This window comes from Carya illinoinensis, chromosome 7 (genome assembly GCF_018687715.1).
Source record: "Carya illinoinensis cultivar Pawnee chromosome 7, C.illinoinensisPawnee_v1, whole genome shotgun sequence".
NCBI lineage: Eukaryota > Viridiplantae > Streptophyta > Magnoliopsida > Fagales > Juglandaceae > Carya > Carya illinoinensis.
Genome location: NC_056758.1, coordinates 31,138,297 through 31,166,252, shown reverse-complemented (window position 1 = coordinate 31,166,252; position 27,956 = coordinate 31,138,297). Strand labels below are relative to the sequence as shown.

At 33.4% G+C, this 27,956-nt stretch overlaps 2 protein-coding genes and 1 pseudogene across 5 annotated transcripts; 1 reads left to right on the top strand and 2 right to left on the bottom strand.

The window, feature by feature from the left end:
* Positions 1 to 7: 7 nt before the first annotated feature.
* Positions 8 to 7,635, bottom strand: LOC122316010 (probable glutamyl endopeptidase, chloroplastic). Of its 4 annotated transcripts, none has more exons than XM_043132419.1 (11): positions 7,237 to 7,635; positions 5,798 to 6,785; positions 5,402 to 5,530; positions 4,478 to 4,777; positions 3,930 to 4,388; positions 3,720 to 3,785; positions 1,879 to 1,939; positions 1,636 to 1,785; positions 1,371 to 1,508; positions 775 to 1,085; positions 8 to 416 (listed from the first exon to the last, which is right to left on the bottom strand). In XM_043132419.1, coding segments are annotated over exons 1-11 (2,904 nt in total). In that variant the 5' UTR covers positions 7,538 to 7,635; the 3' UTR covers positions 8 to 415. The 4 variants fall into 4 exon arrangements, with proteins under 4 accessions (XP_042988353.1, XP_042988352.1, XP_042988351.1 ...); XM_043132418.1 differs by having other exon boundaries at positions 8 to 389; XM_043132417.1 differs by having other exon boundaries at positions 787 to 1,085.
* Positions 7,636 to 14,709: 7,074 nt separating this feature from the next.
* LOC122316321 lies at positions 14,710 to 15,884 on the top strand (annotated as a pseudogene).
* Positions 15,885 to 25,663: 9,779 nt separating this feature from the next.
* Positions 25,664 to 26,970, bottom strand: LOC122317227 (bZIP transcription factor 53). Its single transcript, XM_043134200.1, has one exon. It carries the CDS (start codon positions 26,375 to 26,377, stop codon positions 25,937 to 25,939), a length of 441 nt encoding a protein of 146 aa, XP_042990134.1. The 5' UTR covers positions 26,378 to 26,970; the 3' UTR covers positions 25,664 to 25,936.
* Positions 26,971 to 27,956: the final 986 nt, after the last annotated feature.

Sequence of the window (27,956 nt, the reverse complement as noted above, 5' to 3'; positions counted from 1 at the left end):
ACACAGAGATTGAAATTATTGTTCATTCTGCCAAATCTAGTACGATAAATTCACAGATGAATGCTACAACCGATAGAAAATCCTTTAGTAACACCTTCTAGCGAAATAATGAGCTTTTATGCACTTGGACAACAAATAATTTAGTGCAAAAAGCTTTATGGGCACGAGCAACTAATACAGAAAATACATACCGTAATCCACAACTTAGTTATTGCCAGCAACTCACTATTCTCGGTGCCATAAAGCTTGGATCAAATGACATTTTGTGTTTCAATTATGAGTTAGACTTCGGAAGCAGAGTTCAAAAACATAAAGTTGATGTCCGTCTGCGCTGTTCCAAGTCGTCTGACTTCGATTTGTACACCATATTCATGCTCCAGCTTTACCACCTGGTGGCCAACGATTGGCAATTTAATCTACACCTCATCGTTCAAAGAATTTTACGTAAGGAACCATGGTTAAACGAAATTGGACTAGGATAAATCATATGCAATCCTAATGTATTTGAGGCTTATGTTTGCACAAACCAGGTATGAGCAGACAAGTATTAATGGCAAATTATTATCATGCAATTGGCTACAAATTATTGATATACAGAGTTAAACAAGTGGAGGCCTTCCTCTATATTTTACACGACTTGAAAACTCAACTCAAAACATATTTGACAGATACGTCAGAGAAGAATCATGACCTTGGAAGGTTATCAAGTTTTGTTATCTTACTTTTGTTGTCCAAATATTTTCTTCTTACTCCATATATATTTCAAGAAATTACCATAATGATGACCTTGGATGAAGTTCTTCACATTCAAAATGTGACGCCTCTGGACCACCGCCTCCGCTAGCAGCAGCTGCTTCACTTTTGGAATCAGTAGCCCCTTTGCTTGAATCATCTTTAGATGTGGGATCAACATCTGCATTTACATCAGAATTATTTGACACACAATATTTCTGTAGCCATCTATCAGTTTCCCAGAGGACGTGCATGATACTCTCCCGTGAGGCATAGCCATGGCTCTCAAATGGAAGAATCACTAGGCGACAAAGGGCACCATGACCTTTCAGTGCGTTGAAGAAACGATCAGACTGCAGGGAATACCAAATACAAAATTAAGAGTGCAAGTAAAATGTGAACAAAAAAGAAGTGGCAAGTAAAGAAGTAGGTAAACAAGAAAAGAGCTAGCCACAGAGAATAGGTTCAATCTCAGCACTACGAAAAACTAATTTTAAAAAGTGAAACTAATCAGTTAAAATCCATTAAGGACACTTGGATAATTCAATTCTTAATAGAATTGCAAGAAAAATGTTGAACCAAACATGAATGACAACAAACTAAAGAGGAAAAGAAAGGTTTCTCTCTTCCTGTTTTACCTGCATCGTTAAAGTTCCAGGATTATTGTCTTCTTCTCCATGGATGAGCAATATTGGCTTCTTAATTCTATTAGCTGACATGAAAGGACTCATCTCCACATAAGTGGTCGTGGCCTCCCAAAGAGTTCTGTCTTCATTCTATACAAATAGAGCTAAGAAGTCACTAGACTATCAAGAATTTAGAAACGACACTAGGGGCAAAGAAACGGTTCACCTACAAGCACCTAGTCAGTTGAGTTAAAAATATATGCCATCAGTGTCCTACCTGAAAACCAAAAGGAGTAAGTGTTCTGTTGTAAGCACCAGAGCGAGCAATTCCACAACAGAAAAGATGAGGGGCATGTGCTAGGAGATTTGCAGTCATGAATGCACCATAGGAATGTCCCCCAACAGAGATTTTGTTTGGATGAGCCACCTTAACAAGGGAAGCATTTGAATGATGCTTTGGATCAAAAATTCACACTCAAATTACAAAAACAAAATTCTTATAAAAAATGAATCAGCTTACTCCACGTTGGATAACTTCCTGGACTGCAGCCTCCGCACTTGCAACCAACTGCTCTACATACCTACTCAAGGTATTTCAAATAGAGATCATGAAACTAGAAGTTAATAGTGTGGAATTGCTGGAAAAGAAAATCATGCACAACCATGCTTCTATAAATGCCCAATACGATTTGTTCCAACAAAAGACAAAAACTGGGAATTAGAGTTAACAAATTGGTCACGTCCAATAGCTTAAAACACCATGAAAAGGACCGCGCTAAATATCTCCACTCCCTCAAGTTGGGGAGCATGAACAAATGGCAACTCCCGACAAAAAGGGCAAAGGATCCCATGTTTAATGAGGATAGATATGAGAGTCATTCCTTAAAGAACAGATGAAAAAAATAATCCTGACAGCAGCATACGCAGCACGAGGTTCAAGCATCAATGGAAATGGACTGATGATGGAGGAACTGGGCAAAACGAGGATGAGGGAGATAGTGGTGGTATGCATGTAGGTGGATGCTAGAAATGGAAAATCTAACTTCTCACCTCATTCCAAATCACTCTCTACAAAGGCTTTCTCATACTAAGTTTAGAGTGTGTCTCTTGGTGGGAATGATCTAGCCTTTAATGGTCATAATTTTTTATTTTTTGTGTCAGAATGGTGAGAAAGAAATTTCAGTTTTCACTCAACAGTTTTCACTTAATTTCCCATTGCAGCAAAAGTTTTTTCACACTCACTTGCCTGGCTTGGTTTGGTTTGGTAGATGAGATGAGATCATCTCATTTCATATAATCATTATAACTTTTCTAAACTCCCACTATATAAACAATTCAACTTTTTCAAATCCCAAAACAAAAATAATATTAAAAATTATATTCTAACAATATTTTATTCAACTTTTAACTTTTATCACATCTCATTTCATTTGTGTAACCAAATGAGGTCTAAGGGTCTGTTTGGGGTTGTGTTAGGAATCTTAAAAAATGCTTAAATAGACTTAAATGCAAGTCTTAAAAAGTGCTTAAATAGATTTAAAAGCACTTTAAAAATAAAATTATGTTGCTTGATTAATTCATATTAAAGTACCTTTTAACATTTTTTTAAATACGTTTAAGCAAAAGCTAAAAAGTGCATTTCAGAAATTGATACTTTTCCTCAAATGTACTTTTCCACATTTTTCGGAATGTAGTTACACTTTAAAAATAATCAATGGGTGAAATACCCATATAACTTTCAAAAAATTACAGCTTTGCCCTTGTCTTATCATATTGAGTGACAATCCCATTTTATCAGTATCTTCTATTTTAATTTGAATTTCAAATTTTGAATTTTAACATTTTTGTCATTTTCAGTAGATGACACATCAGCAAATATGGTTATGTAATAAAATTGTAAGTATAGAAGCATTTTCTCATCTTTAAAAAAATCAAATGGCCATTTATGTTTATTTCTCAAAAAGCATTTTTTTAATTTGTTTTCAAACAACTATAACAAGTCTAAAAGTGCTTTAGACATATGGTTACCAAACAGTAAATAACTTTTTAATAATATTGCTTATTACTTTAAGCTTTACAACTATAAGTTACAACTTAAGTCTTAAGCTAAAAGTTATATTACCCACCACAACCCCAAACATGCTTTAAAGACTTCCATCTCACAAACTTGCCATTGTTGTTGAGGAATGTGCTTCATGCATTTTCTCTTATTTGGTTAAAAACATGATGAATTTCCTTGTCATCAATCATATGAAAATTTTAATGAACGCATGAAGGCATTTTATCTTATCATATGATTAGGATGGAATCCTACGTCCTTGAAACTATTTGTATATTCTTGAAAACATTCAATCAAGTTACCTGTCATTTGCCTCCTCTTTGCCCTCGCCAATAATAGGAATTGTTGGTCCTGATAGAATTGCAAACCTGCACGTATCTGAGCAATCAGAAATTGGTATATCATGTACACAACAAACCAGAAACTCAAACCAAGCAACGGTAAAGAGAATAATGACGACATGCCAAAGACACCCAAAGAGTGTATAAGCAAACAATGGGGATAAATCATGCCTTCTAGCCAGCCAAAGGAGGGCTGATGTAGGACCTATGCCAGCAAATTCATTAGGAGAACCACGAACTTGTCCAGCAGCATCTTTGCTTTTAAATTCTCCAGGGTAAGACCAAATCAGACATGGAAGAGGGCCATCTTTCGAAGGATCATAGCCTGGTGGCAGATATAACGTCGCAGTAAGTTGAACCCCATCCTTTCTCTGATACCTGATCATCTCTTTCTGCAATGATGCTAGTTGTGGGTAGGGATGAGGGAAATTTGTGATTTGACATGCTTGTTTATGCGGCCAGATCAGGATGTAGTACTGGGTGTTTTCAGTTTTTGACTCTTTGGAAGTCAGTATTTTCAACTGATCAAGACACATATCCCCTTCTTTCTGATCAGACATTAAAGCAACAACAGTCTCATAATACTTTTCTTTGTCACTCTGCCATATTCGTTCTTTGTTGCCTGTATTTCTGTTAGTATTTGTTTTAGAACCCTATGGCACCAACAATCAACTTTTGGAAAGGAACACGCCAGAAACAAGAACTATTAAGAAACTTACATGTCAAACAGATCGAGGAATGGAATGTTCCCTTCAGGTGTAGCACCACTTCCATTCAGTAAAATATATGTGCTTCCATCATTTTCCTTACTTATCTTTGCAATCACATAAGTTCCATTGGGAGTTCTCCGCAGCATTGGAGAGCCAGGATCCGAGTACACATCTTCTGATGATCTATCAAATAGAATATGTGGACTAGAATCCTCAGATCCAGGAGAAACCACCCAGGTTCTTACTCGCCGTGTTTTGTACCAAGATTCATAAACTAGAGCCAGCAAATCATCACACCAAGAAATGCCTCTGTAATAATAGAAAAGGTAACAAACATTTAAAAAAGGGCTCAAACAGCTTTAAGATTGCATATTTTGTGTTTATCGTGCCCAACAGAAACTTTGACTATGGACATGAAAGGCCACTATCTCTAGCATCTGACCATACATTGGATTTGGTAGGTATTATAAGATCCGGAAGTCTAGGAATAGAAAAAGTGCCCAAGGCATCACATCAATATGATAGTTACATACAAACACCATCAAGCAACTATCCTGGGCATAAAGTGTAAAGGTCCAGAATTTAACATGAATGAGCAGCCGATGTATGGTTATCAAACTTTTTTCTATATGACAGGTTAAGGCATGATTATCAAACACATGTAAACATACACAACTATGGAATAGTTGAGTTCACTGATGTGGACCATAATACATCTTCAACAAGTACAAAACCTCTCGTCACGTACCCATGTTACATTACTACCTTCTTGAGGTTGGCAAGTCCTCTAAAACAAGTTCTTGATAAACATCATAGCCATATAAGTAAAACAGAGATCAAATAATGTCAGAATTCTTCCAGCAACTTCAGCTTCAGACATTTGTGAGAAGATAACTGTGGATAAAACATCAATCATGTAGCTCATATTCATACCCATAACGAAGATCAAGTTGGTGTAAGATCGCTGGCTGTTCACCTTCTAGTGGCTCAGCAGGCTGTGTATAAACTATATCACGTGGCGAAACTTCCACTTTCGCATCACCTCCATCTTGCGTCTCTACCCTAAAAAAACTCAAAACAGTCAGGAGGAATCCAAACATTTTTTTAAAAGTAAATTAAAAACCCAAGCATTTTAAAGTGAAACAAGTAGCTGAATGTTTACAATGATGTGGAACAAATCCCTGTAACTTGTTCTACATTATTTTATACAACACTAAATGAAATCCTACTGATTTTATTTTATAATCTGTAATTACCAAATAGAGTGGGAACGCAAAATAGTACAGCTACTTTTTCCCCAGACACACTAATAGAATCTCAGATATGTACCAGTAGAGTGTTGATGGCTTATCTGCTCTCCAATTGATAGAGCGCATCCCTTTTCGCACACTATTGGATGCAATGGGAATGTCCTCAGCAAGTGGCAAATCACAGAGTTCCCTAACAAACTTCCCATCAGTTGTCCACAAATCAACCTTCTTAGGAAATCTTCCGCACGGTACAATGAAAGAGTATGGTCTGTGAATTGAACTAATCAAAAGGTACTTCCCATCTGGGGAGGGGTCCATTGATGTATACACAGCTGGTGGGCCGATTTCCTTCACTGTCCCATCCACAGAAGCCAATACAAGTTGTGTAGTTGTATAGTAGTCAAACAAATCTTCATCATATTCATCTTTAAGCAAATCCTGGAAAGTCCTAACTTGAATAACGTTTTTCTGCTCATTGGATTGTATCTTTGGGCCAGCGGGAACCAAAGGTTTACTTGGGGGGCCTCCACGGGATAAGGGGATGGTGGAAACTAACAGAGTAGAATTGTTTACCCAAACAAAATTGTCAAAAACCGCATTTAGGTAGATATTGGGCGACTGAAACAAAGGTCTAGCATTCCCAGTCTCCACATCAGCAACCCATACTCTAAGCTTACTACTGGTGTTTTCTTCCTCATCAACTCGGATGCTGAATGCCAAATGCTGACCATTAAGTGACCACGTAACAAAATTGATCTTCGCACCATCGGGGTAACCATGTACCTCTTTCTCTGGCCCTAGGGTACCATCAGGCATTAACTGATGAATTCCAATACCCGTATAGAATGACATCCTACTCCTAGTATTATATCTTCCATCAATACGAATACCAGCCAGCTTTTCCTCCGGTCTTGCTAGTTCTGCCAACGGAGGCAAAGCTCTCCGCTTAAGAAATAGTATCTTATCCCTATGTGGCGAGAATGACAATGCAGGAAGCGGAGGAGCATCCACGATGTCCTTGATCTCCGGTGGCGGAAGACAATATCCAACTCCCAGTGTCGACTCGTCTGCATAATTTGAATCCAAAATACCAAGTCAGCCACTTTAGATACAATCATCGTCTACCCATACAGCAAGAAGCATTCCTTGCAAAGATCATTTAAAGTCAAACTTGATAGCTGATACAGAACAATCAATAGGATTCCATTGAAATACAGTAACAAGACTAGTTCGAGAATGCAAGAAATAAAAGTTCAACGGGACTGCGAGCTGGAGAAAGTTCCAAATTAAATCATCAAACTCAAGGAATTAAAAACTCAAAAGAAACTATCGCTTCTACAATCAGACCCGTATAGCAAGAAAGATTCTCAAGTTTAAAAGCTCTTGTGTTTACCAAAAACAAGATTCTTTAATTGACTAAACAAATTATCATCATCCCGGAAACAATTCCACTGCTTAAAAAAATGAAACGAAAGCAAGTAACCAAAAGCCCATTTTCTAAGTTCTATTTCAAATTACCTTCATTTCCATTAGGAGCAGTATTGGAAGAAGAAGAAGATACGGCGCCGTTGGAGGCACCTTCGCCGTTTTCTTCACAGGCCAAAGCGTTGATGGGGACGAGATTGGTGAATCGAGAGGAGGTCATGGTGGAGGCGGTTTTGAGGGAAGCAAAGGCGCTTCTGCCGGGACGGAGAGCGAGGAATGCGGGAGGAGAGAGGGAGAGAGAGGAAGGTGAAAAGGAAAAGGGAGGGGAGGGAGCAGACACGGAGAGAGCAAGGAGAGAGAGGCTACGATGATAGACTTTGTTCAGGCGCATCATTGGTTTTTAGAGTACTGAGCGGTGCTGTTTGTAACCTTGTACCATCACTTTATTCTTCATGCTTTTGGGGCGGTGTCGTACTTTCGCAACTTGCACTTGTTCAGTATATCCAATCGGACTGTTTGTAAACAAAACTTAATTAAAAAGATGGGTTCATCCGTTCAGGTTGATAGACAGTTTAATTTGTCAACGGCAAGTTGTTGAGCATGGTCCGGTCAGGGAAGGTGATTCATTTTTTCGGACCGGATCCGGTTGGTCCAATCTTTTTTTTAAAATCGATTAATAAAAAATTTATTTAAAATATTAAATTAAAATTAAATTACTTATTAAATAAGAATTACATAATGAATTATATAATTATTATTTATTAATATATATTCGTATTATATATTATAATTATTACATTAAATAATATAATAATACATTCATCTAAATATATATATATATATAGTTATAGACTTAATACTAATACTATAACTAATAACTATACTAGTAGTATTACTAATATATTATATGTTAGTGATAAATTGGTAATACTATATTAAATAATATTCTATATAGTTATAGTGATTTAATTCTAACTTATTAAGTTAACTATACTGATACTATTATCAATTTATACATATACTGTAATTTATACTATAATTCTTATAATATATTAATATATACTAGTATTATATATTATAACTATACATTAAAGAATATAATACTTATGTAATATTGAGATATATTAATAATTAATTATATACAATTATTTACATAAATAATAAAATACATACTTTAAAAAAAATTTCATTCGTTCCAGTCCAATCCGGAGTAAAATACTCCTAGACCGGGGATTGGACCGAATGAACTCAGTCCTATGTAATTTGGATTAGTTCAATCTAGTCGGTTTCTCCGGTCTAGACTGACCGAATCTCACTCCTAACGACAACTGATTGACTAATTTAACTTTATAACGTAACATCTTGTAATTTTATTTTTTATAGAATTTAATTATGGTTAAAATAGTGTTTGTAATTTAATATTATTTGCATTTTAATTAGTTAATTTTATATAAAAATAATAATTAAAAATATGAATTAGTCAAAAACATCTTTTTTCATTGAAACGTCAATTCCAAAATATCTCTTTAAACAAGTGTGCCAATTACCTTTGGAAAATGCTACTAGCCCTACCGCTTATGCTTTTTGCTTGATGTGGCATCTAAGTAGCTAACTTGGAGCATTTATAATGGATACCGCATATCCTATTTATCTTTATATTTTGGAAAAATATTTAGGGTTTTCATAAAAAACCTCCCTTCATCCCGATCTCTAAAATATGGATGACACTTACGGATGCTAAAAAGGTTTATGACTGTACATCCCCAAATCTTCCACTTGGTTCCTGTCCCGCATTTCTTCTCCCTTCGATGGTTGGGTGCCCTCATCCATATCGCCCCTCCCTCGCAATGCAGCCACCATCAAGTGCATCCTCATCCTCAAATATCATTTTGTAAGTCATATCCCTCATTTTCGATTTCCTCCATAGCTGGATTCCCTCATTCTCTCTCGCACATTTTATATTTTGGTATCTTTCATCACTGGACTTTATAAGAATCGGGATCCTCCATGGCTAGCCACCGAGCTTCTTTATGGCATTTCATATCCCTCACTGTCGGTTTCCTCCATGATTGTATGTATTTCAAGATCTATTCTTGCTAACTCAAAACCCTAGCTCCCATTTATGAAATAACTCTAATCTTTGTGGATTTCTTTTGTTATTTGCACTAAGATCTTTGTAATTTGTGGTTTAGATCAAAGTTATTTGTGGCATTTCTAATATGTTTTGGCTTCCTTCATCGCTAGACTTTGTGAGAATCGGGATCCTCTATGACTGGCAACCAAGTTTTAATGTTATGGCTACAACTAATCACTCTATAGTTTCATTTTATTTGCACATAACACACAAACTCATCCGTATGCTTTCTAGTTATTATTCTTGGTTGTGTTGTTTTTGAATTTTTTTTATATACAAGTCTGATCTGTTTAGTTGTGGGAATTTGTAGTTAGTCTGTGCAGTTGTGAGAATATGTAGAATATGTATAGTTGTAATTTTTTTTATACAAACCCATCATTTTGTAGTTGTGAGAATTTGTATAACTTCAATTTTTTCTTGCTTCCTCCATCATTCAATAGTTGTGAGAATCTGTTGTGTTGGTCTGTGCAGATCCATTACAATATGATGTTTCAATTAATTTTTTTCAATTTCAATGCTATGTGTTGTGTCATTGCTTATGTGTTATTTCAATGCTATGTATTGTGTCATTGCTTATGTGCAGTTTGATTGCTATGTGCATTTTCATTGCTCTTTCTGGGGTAATTTGTTATGTATTGTTGGGTCATCTGCAGTGTTTGGTATCTCTAGGGGAGGGGGTTCTTATTAAGTTGTGATGATGGTGTTATAATCGAGGTTAATTCACAAGTGTTAATGGAGGCCCATCGATATGGCGGGGTAATCCTCACTCGGATGACCATATTGCCATTTGTGGTACTTTCCACAAAAGACAATCAGGATTCAGATGATGTTTTGTAGCCATTCAATGGTGGGCTCCTCACTTATGCATGTTGTCAATATTTCACCATTCTGAATCCCATTTATTTATACATTCGATATAAAAGGCACCGGATGAGAATGCTCTTATTTAGCAATATTGTGACCTACATGCTGTTTGGTTGTTGCTTTGTGTGAACATGTGAATTGGTTAATTTTGTTTCATTACTTTATGTTATGTTGTGATAAAGAAATAATGTGTAAATTAAATCCCATCAATTATGATGATGACAAAATCTAGTGGGGACACATGAAATTTGTAACCATTTCCTCAATGGCTAGGTAAATCGGATGGCCAATAAGTAGTGGCAACTAGTTGTTACTACCATTAAAGGGTGGCCAAATTTTCTAGATGTTACCATTCGATTCCTAAGCTGGCAATGGAAAAACCACACTCTCCATTTTGTATCATTTGGTATGATATTGGTTGTTGACCCACTCGGCTATCGTGGTTGGAAATGCTCATTGTTTGTCTACAAACTTGAAGCATACTCAAAGATGACACTATCCAATGCCTAGGTCAAGTAGTAGCTGTGACGCCCCAAAATTCCATTTGGGATCGGACGGACATTTGAAGCGTCGAGGCATGCAACACAAGGTTACCTACCCCCGTTCATGATATATAAGATGCAATGTTCCTAACATGCATCTAACATTATGCGATATTCGCAGCGAAATTTTTTTTTTCTTTAGCAATACTATGCACCAAATTGAAAATATCTCAAATACTTAAAACATACTTCATATATAAAGACCCATTAAACAATTAAGATTACAACACTAGTCCAAAATGGTTATGATAAAAAAAGTACTGGAGATGCAACTCCATCGTACAAGTAGTAATTTACGTTAACTACTATATTAACATTGACATCGCTCAATCAACTGTGTCTAGTTGGTCAGCTCCTGATTCTCTTTCAAATCCTGTAACAAGATCTACCATTCGGGGGGAATGGTAGTTGGAACTACCAAACTGAAATTTGATTACAAATCTTAGTAAGTTAACAAAAAACTTCCACACAAGCTAATGATGCATGAATGACAGTAAAAACAGGAATGCATAATCAATTTCATAAGTAATTAAAGCATAACTTGACGTTCAACATAATATAACTGACATAACTTAAATTAAAACTTGAAATAAACTTGACTTGACATTAACTTGATTTGAAACTTATTCTGACATGAACTTATTCTGAAACTTGACTTAACATGAACGTGATCTGAAACTTATTCTTTAACTGTTTAAATACATACTCTACAGTTATTGTGGCCCCATATATTCTACGTGTAAATACATACTCCACAGTTGTTGTGGCCCCACATATTTTACGTGTCACAATGCAGTTAAATACATACTTTACAGTTGTTGTAGCCCCATATATTTTATGTGTCACAATTATTGTGTCTCACGTAATGTATACGTCACAATTGTTGTGACTTCATATTTCGTATGCCACAGTTGTTGTGGACTCTACGAAATTGAATGTAACTCAAGATGAAACGTGACTGGAATACGAAATGACAGAAACCCTGATATAACATAACGTGACTTGAACATAACTTGAAAGACATTACCAGCTTGAGATAGGATTATATCGTGACATGACTTAAGCACATAACACACAATATTTCATAACATGATATTATATGTAACGGAAACATACTTAACATGACATGCTTGCAACAGCGAACATGATATGACATATATGATAACACACATACATATACTGTAGTTCCTTTATTTAGCACACATACACAGTAGACTGCTAGTAAGTTAAAAACTAACTTACCTCGATCTCCACATTTCTTATAAAAGCTCAAGTGCGATCACAAGGAATTGTAATTAGTGATTCTAAAAGTTAGAACTAAATCACTAATAATTTAAAATATGGAAAAATACTAATTTAAAGAGTAAAATTTTCATTTTACCCTTTACATATAGTAAAATGATCGTTTTACCAATAACTTAAGGATTTTGCATGCTAACTCTAAAAGTCACCAAAATTTACATGGCTCATGTAAATTTTATCCTAAACTCAAATATCAATTTAGAAAAATTTAAAACTAATCACAACTATTAAAATATTATAGGGCTGAAATTCTCATATGCTATTTCCATTTATTTTTGTTTCTAACTTGTTTTGATTAACTTTTTTATCTATGACTTATAAATATGTGATCTTCAAACTAAATCGTCACATGATTTAAAAATATATCCTAAAACATATATAAGTTTCTAATTCAAGATCACATGGTTAAATATTAACCAAAACATAAATTGAGCCAAAAACATCCACACTTTGGCCTATCCGAATATCTCTTTGCATAATATTTCATATCTTTGAAACTAACATCAAATATTTGTAAAATAATATTCTAATATGTATATAAGAGACTTAAGATCCTCCAATAAAATTATCAAAACCATTGGAATAGGTTTAAACCACCAAAAATTTAAATTTTCTCAAAACAGAAACTATTTTTCCTCTTCCAGTTTCTAAGTTTCTAAATCTAAGAAAATATTTCATCAAAATCTTTAATCATGCAACAAATCCTAAGCCAACAATCATATACATATGTTAACAATACTCCATAAAAATTTCGGACCAAGATCTATCCATTAGTTTGGTCAAAAAATCTAAAATACAACATATTCTCTAGTTTATCTCCCAGAATGATCTTTCTAGAGTTTAAACAATATTTGACTAACCAAATGATTTTCAAACAAAACAAATAAGATATCCATATAGATTAGACTAAAAAAGGAACAACTTGTATGAAGGATACTTTATGATAAAACACTTACAAAAGTTTCGAAATGGGCGTGCAAAAGAACACCTAAAAGCTGTCCGAGAAAGTGTTTGGTGTTATTTCAATGAAAAGTGTAAAGAAAGATGATTTCGTGGGAGTGGCTGGTGGTATTTATGCACAAAATATGGAAGATGATGAGGCTGAAGTGAGAGTTGAGTGTTGGTCTCTCTTACTCAATAATATTCACAAAACTTAACTCAAGATAATTTTACCCAATAATATCCACAAAAATTAGTTCAAGATATTTTTACCCAATAAAATCCATAAAATCAGATCAAGATATTTTTACCCAATAATATCCATGAAAATCAGTTCAAGATATTTTTACCCAAAAATATCTACAAATATCAGATCAAAATATTTTTACCCAATAATATCCATAAAAAATCAGCTCATGATATTTTTACCTAAAAATATCCACAAATATCAACTCAAAATATTTTCTAATGTTAGAGTATAGACTTGGAATAGTAAGCTAGCTCTTTAATTTTTTTTCTCCTAGAACCTTCTAGATCCTCTTGAAAACATCTGATTAGCCATATAGGGGATGAAATTACTTGGCCAAAATCAATGCTAAGGTGTTCAATTAAACTTTTCTAACTTAATTTGGACATTCCACACTTTCTAATGCCATATTGAGTAATAACACTAACTATGTGGTTAGACTAAAACTTATATGATTAATGGATTCTTGAAAACTTATGGGATCTTCACGAGATTACTAAAACCAATAGAAATTCTACAATTAAATTTCTAACAGGCTATTACAGTAGCACTATCAATATTTCATGGTCAATAAACTATCATCAGTATGAATACCCAATATGTTATTGTGGTATTAAAGCATGTCGATGAACTACTCATACTGAGGATAATAAAGGTACTGCTTTTTTGGGTGTGTAAACTATGAGATAAAAATCGAAATCTTTTTCGTTACACATTTTAATACCATTATTGCTGTACCTTGGATGATGACAATTTTACTACTTGTCACCTATGCAAGTTGGGTAGGCTTGCGAATTTTTCTGTTTGTATGATCCTAAAATACTAGCATATGGCAAGAAGATAATTCATCGGTCAAAAACCGACCTTTATAATATACAACCCTTAATGAACATCCAAACCGCTAGACATTGACTTGAAATTGAATTGGAGAGGCATAAGAGGAAATTGGAGAAAACGAGTTTGATTATTGAGATTTCGATGTTGTGGCTTTTTGTTTTTGCAATTTATTTTAAAAAATTCTGAATAATCATGTTTACATTTAATAGACTTTTAGGGTTGAATTATGGTCATTTTAAGTATATGTAATTATAATTTTTTTCCATTCATCTAACATGTAATTTGTGTTTTTTGACTATTTTGAGAGGCAAATATTAATTATTATGCAGTTTATAATATTTTTGTGACTATTTCCATACTAGTTTGCGAAAAATAAATCATCTTCTTTTAAATTTATGTATAAGCTAATATTTCTTAATTTAAGAAAAAGACAAAATAGATAGTTGTTAAGATTATAAATTGAAGTGAGAGAAAAAAAACAATAAAGAAAGAATAAGTTATAAATCAGCTTGTATTGTATGACCACATTTAGTCGTCATAATTGACCAAGTCGTAATCGTCAATTAAGACTTTTGTACCCTTATATATATGGGGATATTTCTAAGTTAATATGTATGAATGATAATGGCTCTCTCTCATTCTCTCTCTATCTTTGAAACCCTCTCTCTATTTTGATAGATTTACAACACGTTATCAGTACGATGCATGAAAAATCTTCCTTCGGCTGCATGCTTGCCGGGATCCAGGACTTTGAAAAATATGAAGAAATTGGTGAAGAGATCTTTCAAGAGCAGGGGTCTGTCTGTGCCTCCATGGAGGAAGGACTGATACATGCAGAACAAGTGATTCGGTCCTTACCGTCGCACAGCCAATCCTGTTCGTGAAAATACAGCTACGTGGGTTTTCCATGGCTGATATTCTTCAGCTCGAAATGATCTAGCACGATTTCTTTCTTGATCCGATCAAGCATGGCCAACACCTCGAGCCTGAGCTGGTCGTCTCTCAGATCGAGTTCCAGACCCACAAGAAACAAAAAGAAAAAGAGGATTCTTCTTCTCCACACCTTTGAGAATCGTGACTCATCGTCTACGCGACAAAGACACTTCCACCGCTTCAGCTTGTATCTTGGACTTTATCGTTCCTCTGTCGTAGCTTGTAGATCCCTTTTAACGTCACTACAGTTCACTGCAGTTTGAGTGAACCCGTTTATTTATTGTTATGCTTGTTTTTGGTTTTGGAATCGAGTTGCGTTCATGGCTTTCGTTGTGAGGCTAGTGTCTGCGCTTCCACTGGTTGCGTCACGGATCTGAACCAACAATGTCCATCAGAGCTGAGGGTTGGTGGCGGGGACGCATGCAAGAGTGCGTGCGAAGCGTTTGGAAGCCCCGAGTACTGTTGCAGCGGCTCTTATGCTACACCTGCCACGTGTAGGCTGTCAGTGTACTCTGAGATGTTCAAGGCTGCTTGTCCGAGATCGTATAGCTACGCCTACGATGAGGCTACGAGTACGTTCACGTGTTCCGGTGTGGATTATACTGTGACATTTTGTCCTTCCTCTCCCAGTCAGAAATCTATGAAAGATCCAACACCAATGAAGTCAACCACACTGCAGGGATCCGGGTCTTAGTCCGGGTCAGGATATTCTGTTTCGGGTTCAGGGTCCGGTTCAGGATCAGAAAGCGGCTCAGGATATTCGATTCCTAGGTCAGGATCAGAATCAGGGTCAGGAGCTGGAGAAGCCTTGATGACAGATGGGTCATGGTTGGCAAGTTTGGCAATAGGAGACTCATCAAGAACACACTCTCCCTCAACAGTACAGTTTGCATTGATAGGCTGGACAACTTTGTCGCTTGCTCTCGCATTCCATAATTTGTAGCCCCTCCTCCCTAATATCTTTCCTCAACTCACGGCTTTTTGCTGTGTTGTGAGTGTGTTTCAGTTCAGACTTGCCTGAGCCATTGTGGCTACTGGGGATTTTTGGCCTTTTTGCACGGAAAGCTGATAGATTCCTACAGATTGTAAACCAACCATCCACTCCTTGGGACCCCTTTTGCCCCCCTTTTCTTAGTAGGGATAAGACTTTAAGACTCTTAAGACTTTTTAACAAAGTCTTTAAAAGTGGCTTGGAAGAAGACAAATTATTATTATTGTTGATTGTTGCCCACCAATAACTACATCTATAAGTCACATGTCTTGTTTTAATCAAATGTCGGTTCCTAACTCAGATAGGTCAATATTTACAGTGACACAAACAGGAAGTTCGAATAGGAATGATGAGAATTTTAACTGCAGTACTTCTTATACAACTAGTGATTTCATGTTGTGGGAAGAATCTCATACGTTGAAAAAGAAAAAAAAAATGGCAGAAAAGCACGCTCTAAGGATCTGATGATTTTGAAGTTACCGATCTTCTACTTCAAGTAAGTTTTTCAATATATTATTTACAATCTTCAAGATAAGTATTAAAGAATATTTAACAAAGTTTTGCAAGTTGGCTAGCAAGAAGATAGAAAACCATTATTATATCTACAACTATATCTCCATCAAAGATGACGTTAGACAGGTCAAGTAAGTTTATTAGAACTTACTCATTACTAATTTTGAAACTAGTGGTCTTTTATTTCAAGTAAGTTTTTTAATATATTATTTACAATCCCCAAAATAAGTATTAATGATTATATTCATTATTATTATTTGATAAATTCTATGTTTATTCAAATAGTTTACATCTCAGTTATATCTATGGCGAATTAAATTTACATAATTTACATTTCAATTATATCTGTGATTAATTTTTATTCACATAATTTATATACAAGTTTTATTTTATTTTTTATACTTGTTATGAATTATTGATGATGTGTTTAAAATGAATGTATCGAATGTGCTCCTGAAGTAGCAATATCGAGTATGCTCCTAAAGTAGCAATATCGAGTGCTACCAACTTTCAGGCCAGAAGCTTGTACTGGAAAAACTACCAACTTTCTCTTTGAAATGATATTATACAACTATTGAATCAAATATTATGATGCATCAAAAGTGATATAATTTAAAATATTTGTATCTTTTCATAATTATCTTAATCATTCAAAATTAATTACGATAAGTCGAATAATTTTCATATAGACGTCCATAAAAGAATCAGAAGATTTTTTTACTATAAATACCACTAGGAGTTAAAACAAAAATTTGCTAGAAGCAAATAAAATGAAATAATTCAACGTTATCTTGATTATCATAGGTGAACTGGAAGTTCAGATGATAATTAAATTTTGGATGCAATAAAGATAAAAATGTCTCATATTCTAGCTGCTAAAATTCCAATAAGGATTGAAGTCCCCGTAGGACAGTTAAGAAATTTAGCAGTCTAATAAACATAAGACATGTCTAAAAGCATGTGAAACTTATTGATACAAAAGATAAAATATTTCGAAATAGAAAAGCACAAATAACTTAGTGCTCTTGAATTGGCCGTGCCCACAAAACAAACAATAAAGTCCATCCAAATTTTCTGTATAAAATTCTCTCATAGAAACTCTTGAAGAGTATAAACCTCCTGAAGAGTGTCTCCTGAAGAGGTTTTTCATGAAATGTCTTCTCTTGAAGAGGAACAGGTACCTGAAAATAACAAGATCTCGATACATTTTACGAATATTGGAGAAATTATGGATAGAAATAAAATCGTTGTCAACAACGTATTTCCATATAAGATGGCAATTGACATTATTAGAAGTAATAGAAAAAGTGAATCAAGAACCATCGAAGAATACCGACATATAATATTGGTCAAATTTGAAAGAAACAATTCCTACAGAATTGATATCACTAGTAAAATATGATGCATATGGACTTGTAGTCCAAACACCTAAAGAGGTGATACTTGTTGAATATTAGTGGGTATTTATATAAAGGAAATAAAAATGTGATATATAAATTACGAGTCAGTTTTTTGCAGACAATTCCTGCAGAATTGATATCATTAGTAAAATGTGATACATATGGACTCGAAATCCAAACACCTAAAGAGGTGATACTTGTTGAATATCAGTGGATATTTATATAAATGATATAAAATACCTGAAACTTTTAATCTGAAAATGTGATATATAAATCACGACTCAGTTTCTCGCAGAAACAATATTGATATGCTTTTAAAGTGATTGAAATTATATTGAGAGTTTTATTAGTTTGAAAATTATGGAGAGTTTGGATATGCATAATTAACTGCATATTTATATGAATTATTGGATCATGATATATATATATATATATGAAAATCCATGAAGAATAGAAAATGCCTGAAACTTCTAATCTGAATACATATAGAAATATGTATTCTATCAAGTTTCAAAAATCCTTATATGATCTAAAACAATCCAAACGCACGTAGAACAAGCTATTATTGCAGTTTATATAGATGATTTAAATGTCATTGAGGCTCTAGGAGAGCTCATGAAAACTGCACATATTTAAAATATAAATCTGAAACCCTTGCGGCTTCAAGGGGGAGATGAATGATATTATTAGTTCTGAAATACCATCTCTTAAATACAATTAGTATTTCAGATTCATATTACAGTTTTGTAAGAAGTGTACATTATTAAAAAAGAAATAAAATAGAGTACACAGAATATCTATCAGAAGATAGAAACACATATATGAATATTTGTGAAATATTATTTTATTATCTCGAAACAAGATTACAGAAATTTAAGGCTCTTCGCCTCATTCTTTAAACGCTATTGTTTTTCAAGAATCTGCATGGCATCCTTATCTAAAGGAGTAGGCAATCAAAAAAAGATTTAAACAAGGATTTTAAATTCTTATTCTCTTACTTTATTGCTTCTATCTTCAGTTGGACTCTAGAAGAAGTCGCTGAATGATAGAAATATTCTCGTGGAGTTTGTCAACCCCACAAGTTTTAGATTATAGTCACTGAGAAAATGCAACAATAGATTATGAGTATCGGGTACCGAGACTAACAAGCTCATAGATAGCTTCATTATCTTACTTATTAGTCAGATCATTATTGTATAGCATTGTAGTACCTATGGTAGAAGTAGGAAAAACTTATGAACGAGGTGCAGAATACCTCATATATTGGGCATGAGAAGATTGTTGAACCATTACAGAGTAAGAATGCAGAAAGAGATTGTAGAATAAGAATGCAATATGATTACAAAAAAAGTGAAGAAGATGATATGCCAATAAAGATGAGTTGAATATCTATTTTATAGAGAAAATTATAACAAAGCATCTCTATTATTTCACAATATCTCTCGTGAAGTATCTCTCTACAAGAGACAAGAGATGTAACATTATAGCTCTACAGCGCCTGACAGTTACAAAGGAGTTAAAAAATCTTGAGATGCTTGTCTGATCTAAAAAGCTGGCCACCTTTTTTATTGAAAAAAAGAGGTTAGCGGCTTAATTTTGATGACTTCTCTACTAACTATTATTTACAAGAACTCCAGAAGAGCACAACTCTAGAAGAGTAGTGAATTTAATAATCTTGAATTAATATGGTGAATTTATTTACCAAAATATCATCAACTGCATCATTTAAAAAGTTGGTACACAATATTGAGATGCATCAACGCAAAGGCCTTTTACTATAAAGTATTGAAGCACTTTTATATGAACAAAACTCATCTCCTGAGTACTCCAATGGTTACTTGATCATTTGATGAGCAGAAAGATCCATTTCGTCCTTGTGAAGACGATGAAGAAATTCTTGGTCCTGAAGTACCTTATCTTAGTGCAATTGAAACCCTGAATATGTGATTATTTTATTAACATGGATCAAGTCCACAATTAGTTGGATATACAGATGCAGGTTGTCTTTCAGATCCACATAAGGTGATCATTGTAATTCATTAGGAGAAATGTGAAATTGATGTCAAACATTACCAACTGCAACATTTAAGAAGATTATGCAGAATATTGGAATGTGAAAATTTGAAGACCTATTATCATGCACTTTTAAGGGGAAGTAATGTATTGAAGACTTGTGCTAATTGTACTGTTTTTCCTTTACTAAGGTTTTATCCCACTGAGTTTTCTTTTGCAAGGTTTTAATGAGACAATCCTAAAGCACTCGACAGTACACATGAATACTGTACTCTTTTTCCTTCGTCATTGATTTTTTTCCACAGAGTTTTTCCTTGGCAAGATTTTAACGAGGCATATTCTTTAAATATGATCATCCAAAGGGAAAGTGTTATAAATCAGCTTGTATTGTATGACCTTTAGCCATTGTAATTGACCAAGTCATAGTAGTTAATTAAGACTTTTTTACCCCTATATATATGGAAATATTTCTAAATTAATACATATAAATGATAATGGTTCTCTCTCATTCTCTCTCTATCTTTGAAACTCTCTCTCTATTTTGATAGATTTACAACAGAAACAATATTTTAAAGGATGATGAATTTTTAGGGAATGAGATGTATGAAGTTTTTAAAATATTAGTAAAATTTAGGATAAAATTTATGGAATTACTAAACCTCATCTTAGATGAACTTCATATAACTCACTTCACTATCTCAACTTACTATTATTTATAAAGAAATAAGTTCAACTCAACATCAAAACGTAGCTTAAGCCTCCAAATCTGATTTCCGTTGGAGGCTTCCTCCTCCTTCTCCCTCCCATTTCCTCATTTCTTCATCTATCCATTTTGTTTATCAAAGTAATTCTTTTTTTTAAAAAAAAATTATTTTGTTTCTTTAATAGTAAAAAAAAAAATCTATAATTTTTCAACAACTCTCGAGAGACATAATTAGTACAATAAGATTCTCAGGTCGCAAATCATTCAAAGGATAGTAGCGGTTCTGCAAAAATCACTACGTGTGATCCTCACGTGACACCCATTCCGACATCTCTTCTCGTCATACATGCCAAATCACTGGAATCGCCACCATCAAATTTGACTTTTGTGACTAAAAAGAGACAAATGTGTTACCTTCATACGTCGTCATAGATTCTGAAATATATCGAAATTGGTCCAAACTGTAATCTATCATTTTTTGCATCTATCTTACTATTTTTCTTATTATTTAATAAAAATTAAAAAATGAGTTTGTCTATTGAATATTTGTCTAAGGTTGAGTTTCTGTTTATGTTGAATGTCGTCTATTGAACTTTTGTCTATAGAAAGAACTAGCAATAATAAAGACTATATACTAGTTAAAAAAAATAGTATATTGATAGAACTTTAAATGTATTAATTAGTTTATGAAATAATGATTGATATAGCTTGACATAGTTCTGCATATATCTGGTAATATATGTAAATTTTTTTAATAAATAAATGATAACAATTTCTTGAAAAAAACAAAAACAAAAACAACCGCGCCGATTGGCTGAAAATTCAAGCGACCCGAGTGGTGCGTGCAAGCCACCCAAAATGTTGAGTAAAAGAAAGGCCATTCTTTTAATGGGAAAAATGCTATCCGCTGCTCTTTTCCTTCTTTAGAAGAAAGCGACGCGTAGCTCGATATTGTCAACATGCCTCGAAGATATTTTATAGCTCTAGACGATACCATAATGGGATATATATGAAACTAATATTTAGAACTTTTAGATTCTAAAAACGTTTTGTTTTATTTTATTTTATCTTATTTTATTATTATATATTTTTTTTAAATTTTTATATAAAATATAATAAATAATTTAATTTTTTAAATTATAATATTAAAAAATAATATTTTAATATTAATTTGTTCAATCTTCATATAAAACTATCTTATCTAATTTCTAAATCCAAACTATTTTTAAAAATTAGTTTAAATTTAAAAAGTGTTTCATATTATTTCATCTCGTTACTACAATTTTTTTAAATTTACATATAAAATATAATAAATAATTTAACTTTTTCAAATCTTAATTCAAGTTTTTTAAATTCTAAAATAATAATAATATTAAATAAAATATTGTTAAAAATATTCTAATAATATTTTATTTAATTTTTATCTAAAACCATATCATCTCTAAATCCAAACAAGCCATAAATATTAAATTATTAATTACAAGTTTTAGATTTGAGTCTTCTACGTTTTTTTTTTTTAAAAAAAAAGTAAATTCTATTATGAAATAGCATAAAAAATTATTTTTCTTATAGAATCTATTTTTAACATCAGGTTTGTGTAATCATTACTCATTCATTCAATGAAACCTTAATCTTCTTGAATCTCAATGGCTCATTAATTTGACCTTGAACTGTAATAACATAATTTGTTCCTTTTTTTTTTCCCGTTTTATATATAATTAAGAACAGATCATACGTATTTCAATAAATAGATTCTATTTATCAAATTTCTTTGGTAAATATATATAGAAATAAGAGATTCAATTAGAGGGAAAAAAATGGTCCAAATTAAAAAATAATGATGTCAGATTAAGATTGATTAATATACTTCATTTTCATTTTCAAACTCATCCGCAAGCCCATTGTGGCTCATTCGGCCTATTCTTTTATGAGGTCTAACACCTTCATTCACCCATTTTCGGCCTGTTGTTCAAAAGGCCAGCTTCATGGTCCGACAACCGAGTTTAGACTTTTACTAAATTGAAAAAAGTTTGAATTTTGTTTTGTGTTTTTATTTGTGAGTTTAGAAAATTTATAATGATTAAAGTAATTATTAGATTAAAAAGTTGAAAATTTTAAAATATTTATATTTGAGTAGTATTTAAATATTAAGATAAGATGAGACGGGATGGGTTAAGGCCACCATCTCGACGTCTAAACAGGGCCTAAGGGCTCTTTTGGATACTAAGACTAATGACACGTCTTGATACTAATAATATTTATGAATAATAATGAAATAATATATGAATAGTAACGAAATAATAGTGAATATTTTGTTAATAATAGTAAATTATAGTAAAGTAGTATGAGAATATATGAGAATGATTATGTTTCCTAGGCTCTAAGGGATTATTTGGAAAATAATCAAATTTTATTTCATCTTATCTCAAAATATCTCATAATTTTTTTCCAAAATATTACTCAAACATATATACTTTTTAATTTCAAATATTCAAATTTTTTCATCTAATGATCACCTAATCATTATAACTTTCACAAGTAAAACACAAAAAATAATACTATTTTTTCAAATTTAAAAACAAAAATAAAAATAAAGCAATTATATTCTGACAATATTTTAACTTTATAATATTTTTATTAAACTTTTTCTATCATTTCTCAAAATCTAATAAAATATATTCACTCAAACAATTTTACAACTATTTACAAAATTCTCATATTATGTCATTCTCAAAGCATCCCCTAAGGGTTTTTTGGATAAGAAAAAATCTAGTTACAAGCATAATTATTCATTAATATGTACACCAATTGAATATGATTGGTCAAAAATTAGATTTTATTAAAAATAGTACTGATTTAAATTTTAAATATGAAAGAATAAGTATCGGTACGCAGATTAGTATGCAACTTTGTTTATACATAGTAAAACTCTTTGGATAATGAGGTATTTTCAAGGAAAAATCTAGTTGTAAGCGATTCTAAGCACCAATACGTGCACACATTCAATGTGATTGATCATAAAGTATACTTTATTGAAAAAAGTGCTAATTTGAATTTTAAATATAAAGACATTAGTATTGGTATACAAATTAGTACGCGAATTCGCTTGCAAGTAGCAAAACTCATTTTCAAAATTTTTCATAATTTTATTCTTAAATATCACTCAAGTACAAAATAATTTTCAATTTCAAATCTTTAACATTTTTATCTAATTATTATCCAAACATAAAACTCAATACAATTTCTTGAACTTCCAAAAAAAATAGAAAAAAGCATCCAATTTTTTTTTAGATTTCAAAACAAAAATTATATTTAGAAAATTTTTTAACTTTATAATATTTTTATTTAACTTTTTATCTTATTTTCCGAATCTCAATAAAACATCTTAACTTAAGCCAGTTTTTAATTATTTATAAATTATTTTACTACTATTTACAGAATTATAAGATATTATAAATGTTGAAAAAAGCCCTAAAGCTCCTAAAATGTTTTTTTTTTTTTTTTGGGTATTGTCGGCCTCATTAGGAAAGATCCTTACTCCAGACAATATGACGAAACATTACCATTGTTGTGAAGAAAGAGTACAGAGCATATTGACCATTTATTACTTAATTGTGAAGTCTCCAAGATCCTATGTTGTGATTTCCTTGTTAAAATGGGGTTGGTTTAGGCGATTACGATAAATGTGGTTGAATTCACATCTTGCAGCAATTTAGAAGATAGTTTCAATTTGTCTATTATAGTGCCTTTGGAGGGAGAGAAATGAGAGATGTTGTCAATATCCCGAGCTTAAAATGTTCTTATATAATACTTTATTCCCCTAACGGATTCTAATAGATTTTCGATAGCACTTGAGTTATGCCTATTTTCCTCATCAATAAAATCCTTACTTATTGATTAAAGAAAATCCTTTTTAATTTCTTCAATCAAATTTGAATGGCTGTAGATGAGTTATTTTCCCTTGTTGAGATATCCTTCATGAAGGGATATAATATTTCTATCTTCGTTTCTTATTAACTGTCAATGTAGAACCATGTCATTCAGGCCCGTTTGATTATTGGAGTGTACTGAAATCAATTCAATTCAGTCTAATTTTAAATTAAATTTAATATCTAAACACATAATTCTTAAATCACTAAATTCATCTCAATTCAAAACTTTATTACACGTGAGACTTATCATTTTTTTTAACTCAACATCTCTTTACATGCAAAACTGACAATTTTTTTTAATTTTTTATAAATAAATCTAAACTCATCTTAATATTTAAATAAATATAAACTCATATTAAATATATACTATAAAAATTATTTTACTATCTTAATTTATTATTATTTATAAAAAATCTAAATTAACTCAATTCTTCTTTTCGTCCAAATTTAAATATCTTAAAAAAGTAAAAAGCGATGGGGGTGGAATCGCTGGAATCACATCACCAGGTGTAAGTCATGTCAACGCTATTGTGTTCTAGATGTCGTGACAAAGCGGGGTATGTTTACAGTTCTCACCCAAATCCCATCTCCCACGTTTGGCGGGCGGCCTGTGGAATTTCTTCTGTAGATTCTGTAAAAGAGATAAAGTGATGAGATGATGGGACACTTTTTCCACAATTTCAAATCGGCTTTACATGGGAATCGGGATGTTGTATATTGACTGGATGCGTCTCACAGCTACAGCCGAAGAAGTCGCTTACGTAATTGTTGGAGTAGTGCTTACCCACGAGTCAAAATACAGATAAGGTTGTCCCTGTCCTTGCAATTGTTCTTTCACAGATAGAACACAGTTTAATCCAAAAGTGGCTAGGTTAGGTTCATGGTTTCTATTTGGCATCATTATTACATTCTATCGGATTACCCAACCGACAAGGAAAAACATGGTGGAAAGTGTAAACTGGGTCTATCCTTTTGTCATCTGTGGGTTGAAACTGGAAAGTTAAAACCCTCTTCTAAAATTATGACACTAAACCTTAAACCTTTTCATTCTGGAATTTCAGGATCAGTTGATAGGGACCAGAATTTGAGCTTGAATTGAACTTCAAGGATATAATTTGAGTGTAATAAGCTCGAGTCGTCTGAATATGATATACCAATTGACAATTGTAATGCCAGATTAGACAAGCATATTGAATTGAAAGTTCGAAATACACCACGCCAGATCATTGAAAAAGAAACATCACATTTGCATTGTGATGTATGAACACAACGAATACAATTAACAACTACTTTTACATACCAAACAGGAGATCAAATTAAACAACACCCACAAACAAGTTTAAGCTACACGGTGCACTCCATTATTTCAGTCCAAACGACACACATCAAGCTAGAATACAAAATGACTCACACCAAAGGGCCGAGCCGGTGGATCATTATCTATCAACTCAGAAACAGGTCGGCGGACGCCACGATCGGCTGCATCTGATGATGGAGCTGCCACGTGTTCATCAGCGGATCTGGTATCTCTGGAATATCCACTGAGAACCCGCTCACTTCCTCTATAATCTGAAGCACCGAGTTCAAGGACCGCAAGCGATCGGTTAGCTCCATGACTTGGGCCCGGAGGATATTGTTCGCGGACTCGATCGCCACGTAGGCTTGCTCCTTAGCGCTGATGCTCTGCAACAGCTGGCTGTTCGCCATCTGCAACCGGCTGGTCTCGTTCGTAAGATCCTCCATCTGCTTCTGCTTCTTCATCCGTGACCGCCTAGCCGATTCGCGATTCGACAGCATCCTCTTCCTCTTCCTCTCGTCGACCGTCGCAAGACTCGGGTCACCACCATCGGATCCGGAACTCGCAGATCGTTGAACCGAAGCCATCAATATATTCCCCTCAAAAGGAAATTACCAAAACGGCGCTCTTACTTATTAATTGAACGAAGTTGGATCAGAAATTTGTGAAACAAACAGAAATTAGGGTTCTAACAGTTAGGCTACCTATAAATCAATGACAGTCAATCTGATAAAATTGTTTGCTCAGATCGGGAATTAATTCATGAGAAAACGTAGAACCAGTAGAGAAACGCAACCGAGAACGAGTGGAGCAAACGAACGCGACGCATGAGGACGTTAGATGTCACAGAAAATCTAACTTCATCGGCGAAATCGAAACCTAAACCCGAATGGTTGGCATCAAATCCCAAAGATTAGGCTCAGATTAGAACCCCAATCGGAAAACACGAATAGCTATGGCAAGATGAATCGAACAATCAGGGGGCTGGGAAGACAGATCTCGTAAAGCTTAAAAGGTATTTGGTGAAGAAAGGAGTAGAGGAGGCAGAAATCAAGCGAATGGGTGAGATGTGAGGCGAAAGAAGGTTAACATGAAAGATGATGGTGGTTTTAAAGGGGAAAACGTGTGCAGGTTTGAGCGAGTAAGGCAATATTGTAGGGTTGTTTGGGTGGTGGTGTCAAGGTTGGCGTCAGGGGTGACGCCTTCTGCGACACGTTTAAGGCGATTGACAGCCAATTTATTCCTTTTTTATTATTTAAATTCGAATTTATCCTGGAATATTCGTTTACTTGGTCAATAGATGAATAATTTATGTTTGTATTTTCCATGTTTTTTTTGAATGAGTTATGTATGGAGGACAAAATGACTTATCGGCCAATTATATTCATGATTTTAGGATAGAATAATGTTTTAATCCTATGGTTTGAATTGTTTTATGTCTTGTAATTTAGCTTGCAATTGCCGGTAAAATTCCAATGTATTTGGAATATGATGTTATTTATTAGGGATGGTCCATAATTAAATACGCAAGAGTATAGGGATTAACTTAATGCTTAACTTTCTTAGGCGTCAAGTCTATAGAGAAATATTTTGATAAGTTGAGAACTAGACTGTTACCAAACCTAAAATTGGCTTCATATGGAGAGATTGTAACCTTGTAACAAATATAAGCTTTGATAGCATCGGATATAAGTTATATAGGAGTAATGGACAAGTCTAGGAGTGTATAATAAGGACTTGTTTGGAAAAAATTTCAATTTTAAAATTTTCATCTCATCTCATCCCTTTCTAAATATCACTTAAATATAAATAGAGTAATGCTACGGAGCTCACTCTTTCTACCGATAATTGACCGATTGCAGCACGTGACCTATTAAAATAATAGAAAATGAAATGAAAAAGAAATAAATAGAGAGGTAAAAAATATTTTGGTTATTCCAACGTCCTAGACTCCCTCCAAAAAAAATAAAAAAAACCAAAAAACAAACAAACACATCCATAGTTCCATCATTGTCCTACAATACCATCTTTCTCTTATTCCTCCCTCACTTCCTCCATCTTATGCGATATCAGTGAGCTTAGTAGAAAGAGTGAGCTCCGTAGCATTACCGCAATAAAGGTAAATACATTCTAAAGCATAACTAGCAATTGCCATAGAGTTTATTT

Excerpts from the sequence above, each read along its gene's own strand:
- LOC122316010 (XM_043132417.1), bottom strand. The coding sequence starts at position 7,537 with ATGATGCGCCTGAACAAAGTCTATCATCGTAGCCTCTCTCTCCTTGCT. Across the intron at positions 6,786-7,236 it reads TGCTCCTAATGGAAATGAAG|ACGAGTCGACACTGGGAGTT; the intron begins GTAATTTGAAAT and ends CAAATTATGCAG. Across the intron at positions 1,940-3,719 it reads AAAGAGGAGGCAAATGACAG|GTATGTAGAGCAGTTGGTTG; the intron begins GTAACTTGATTG and ends TACCTTGAGTAG.
- LOC122317227 (XM_043134200.1), bottom strand. The coding sequence starts at position 26,377 with ATGGCTTCGGTTCAACGATCTGCGAGTTCCGGATCCGATGGTGGTGAC.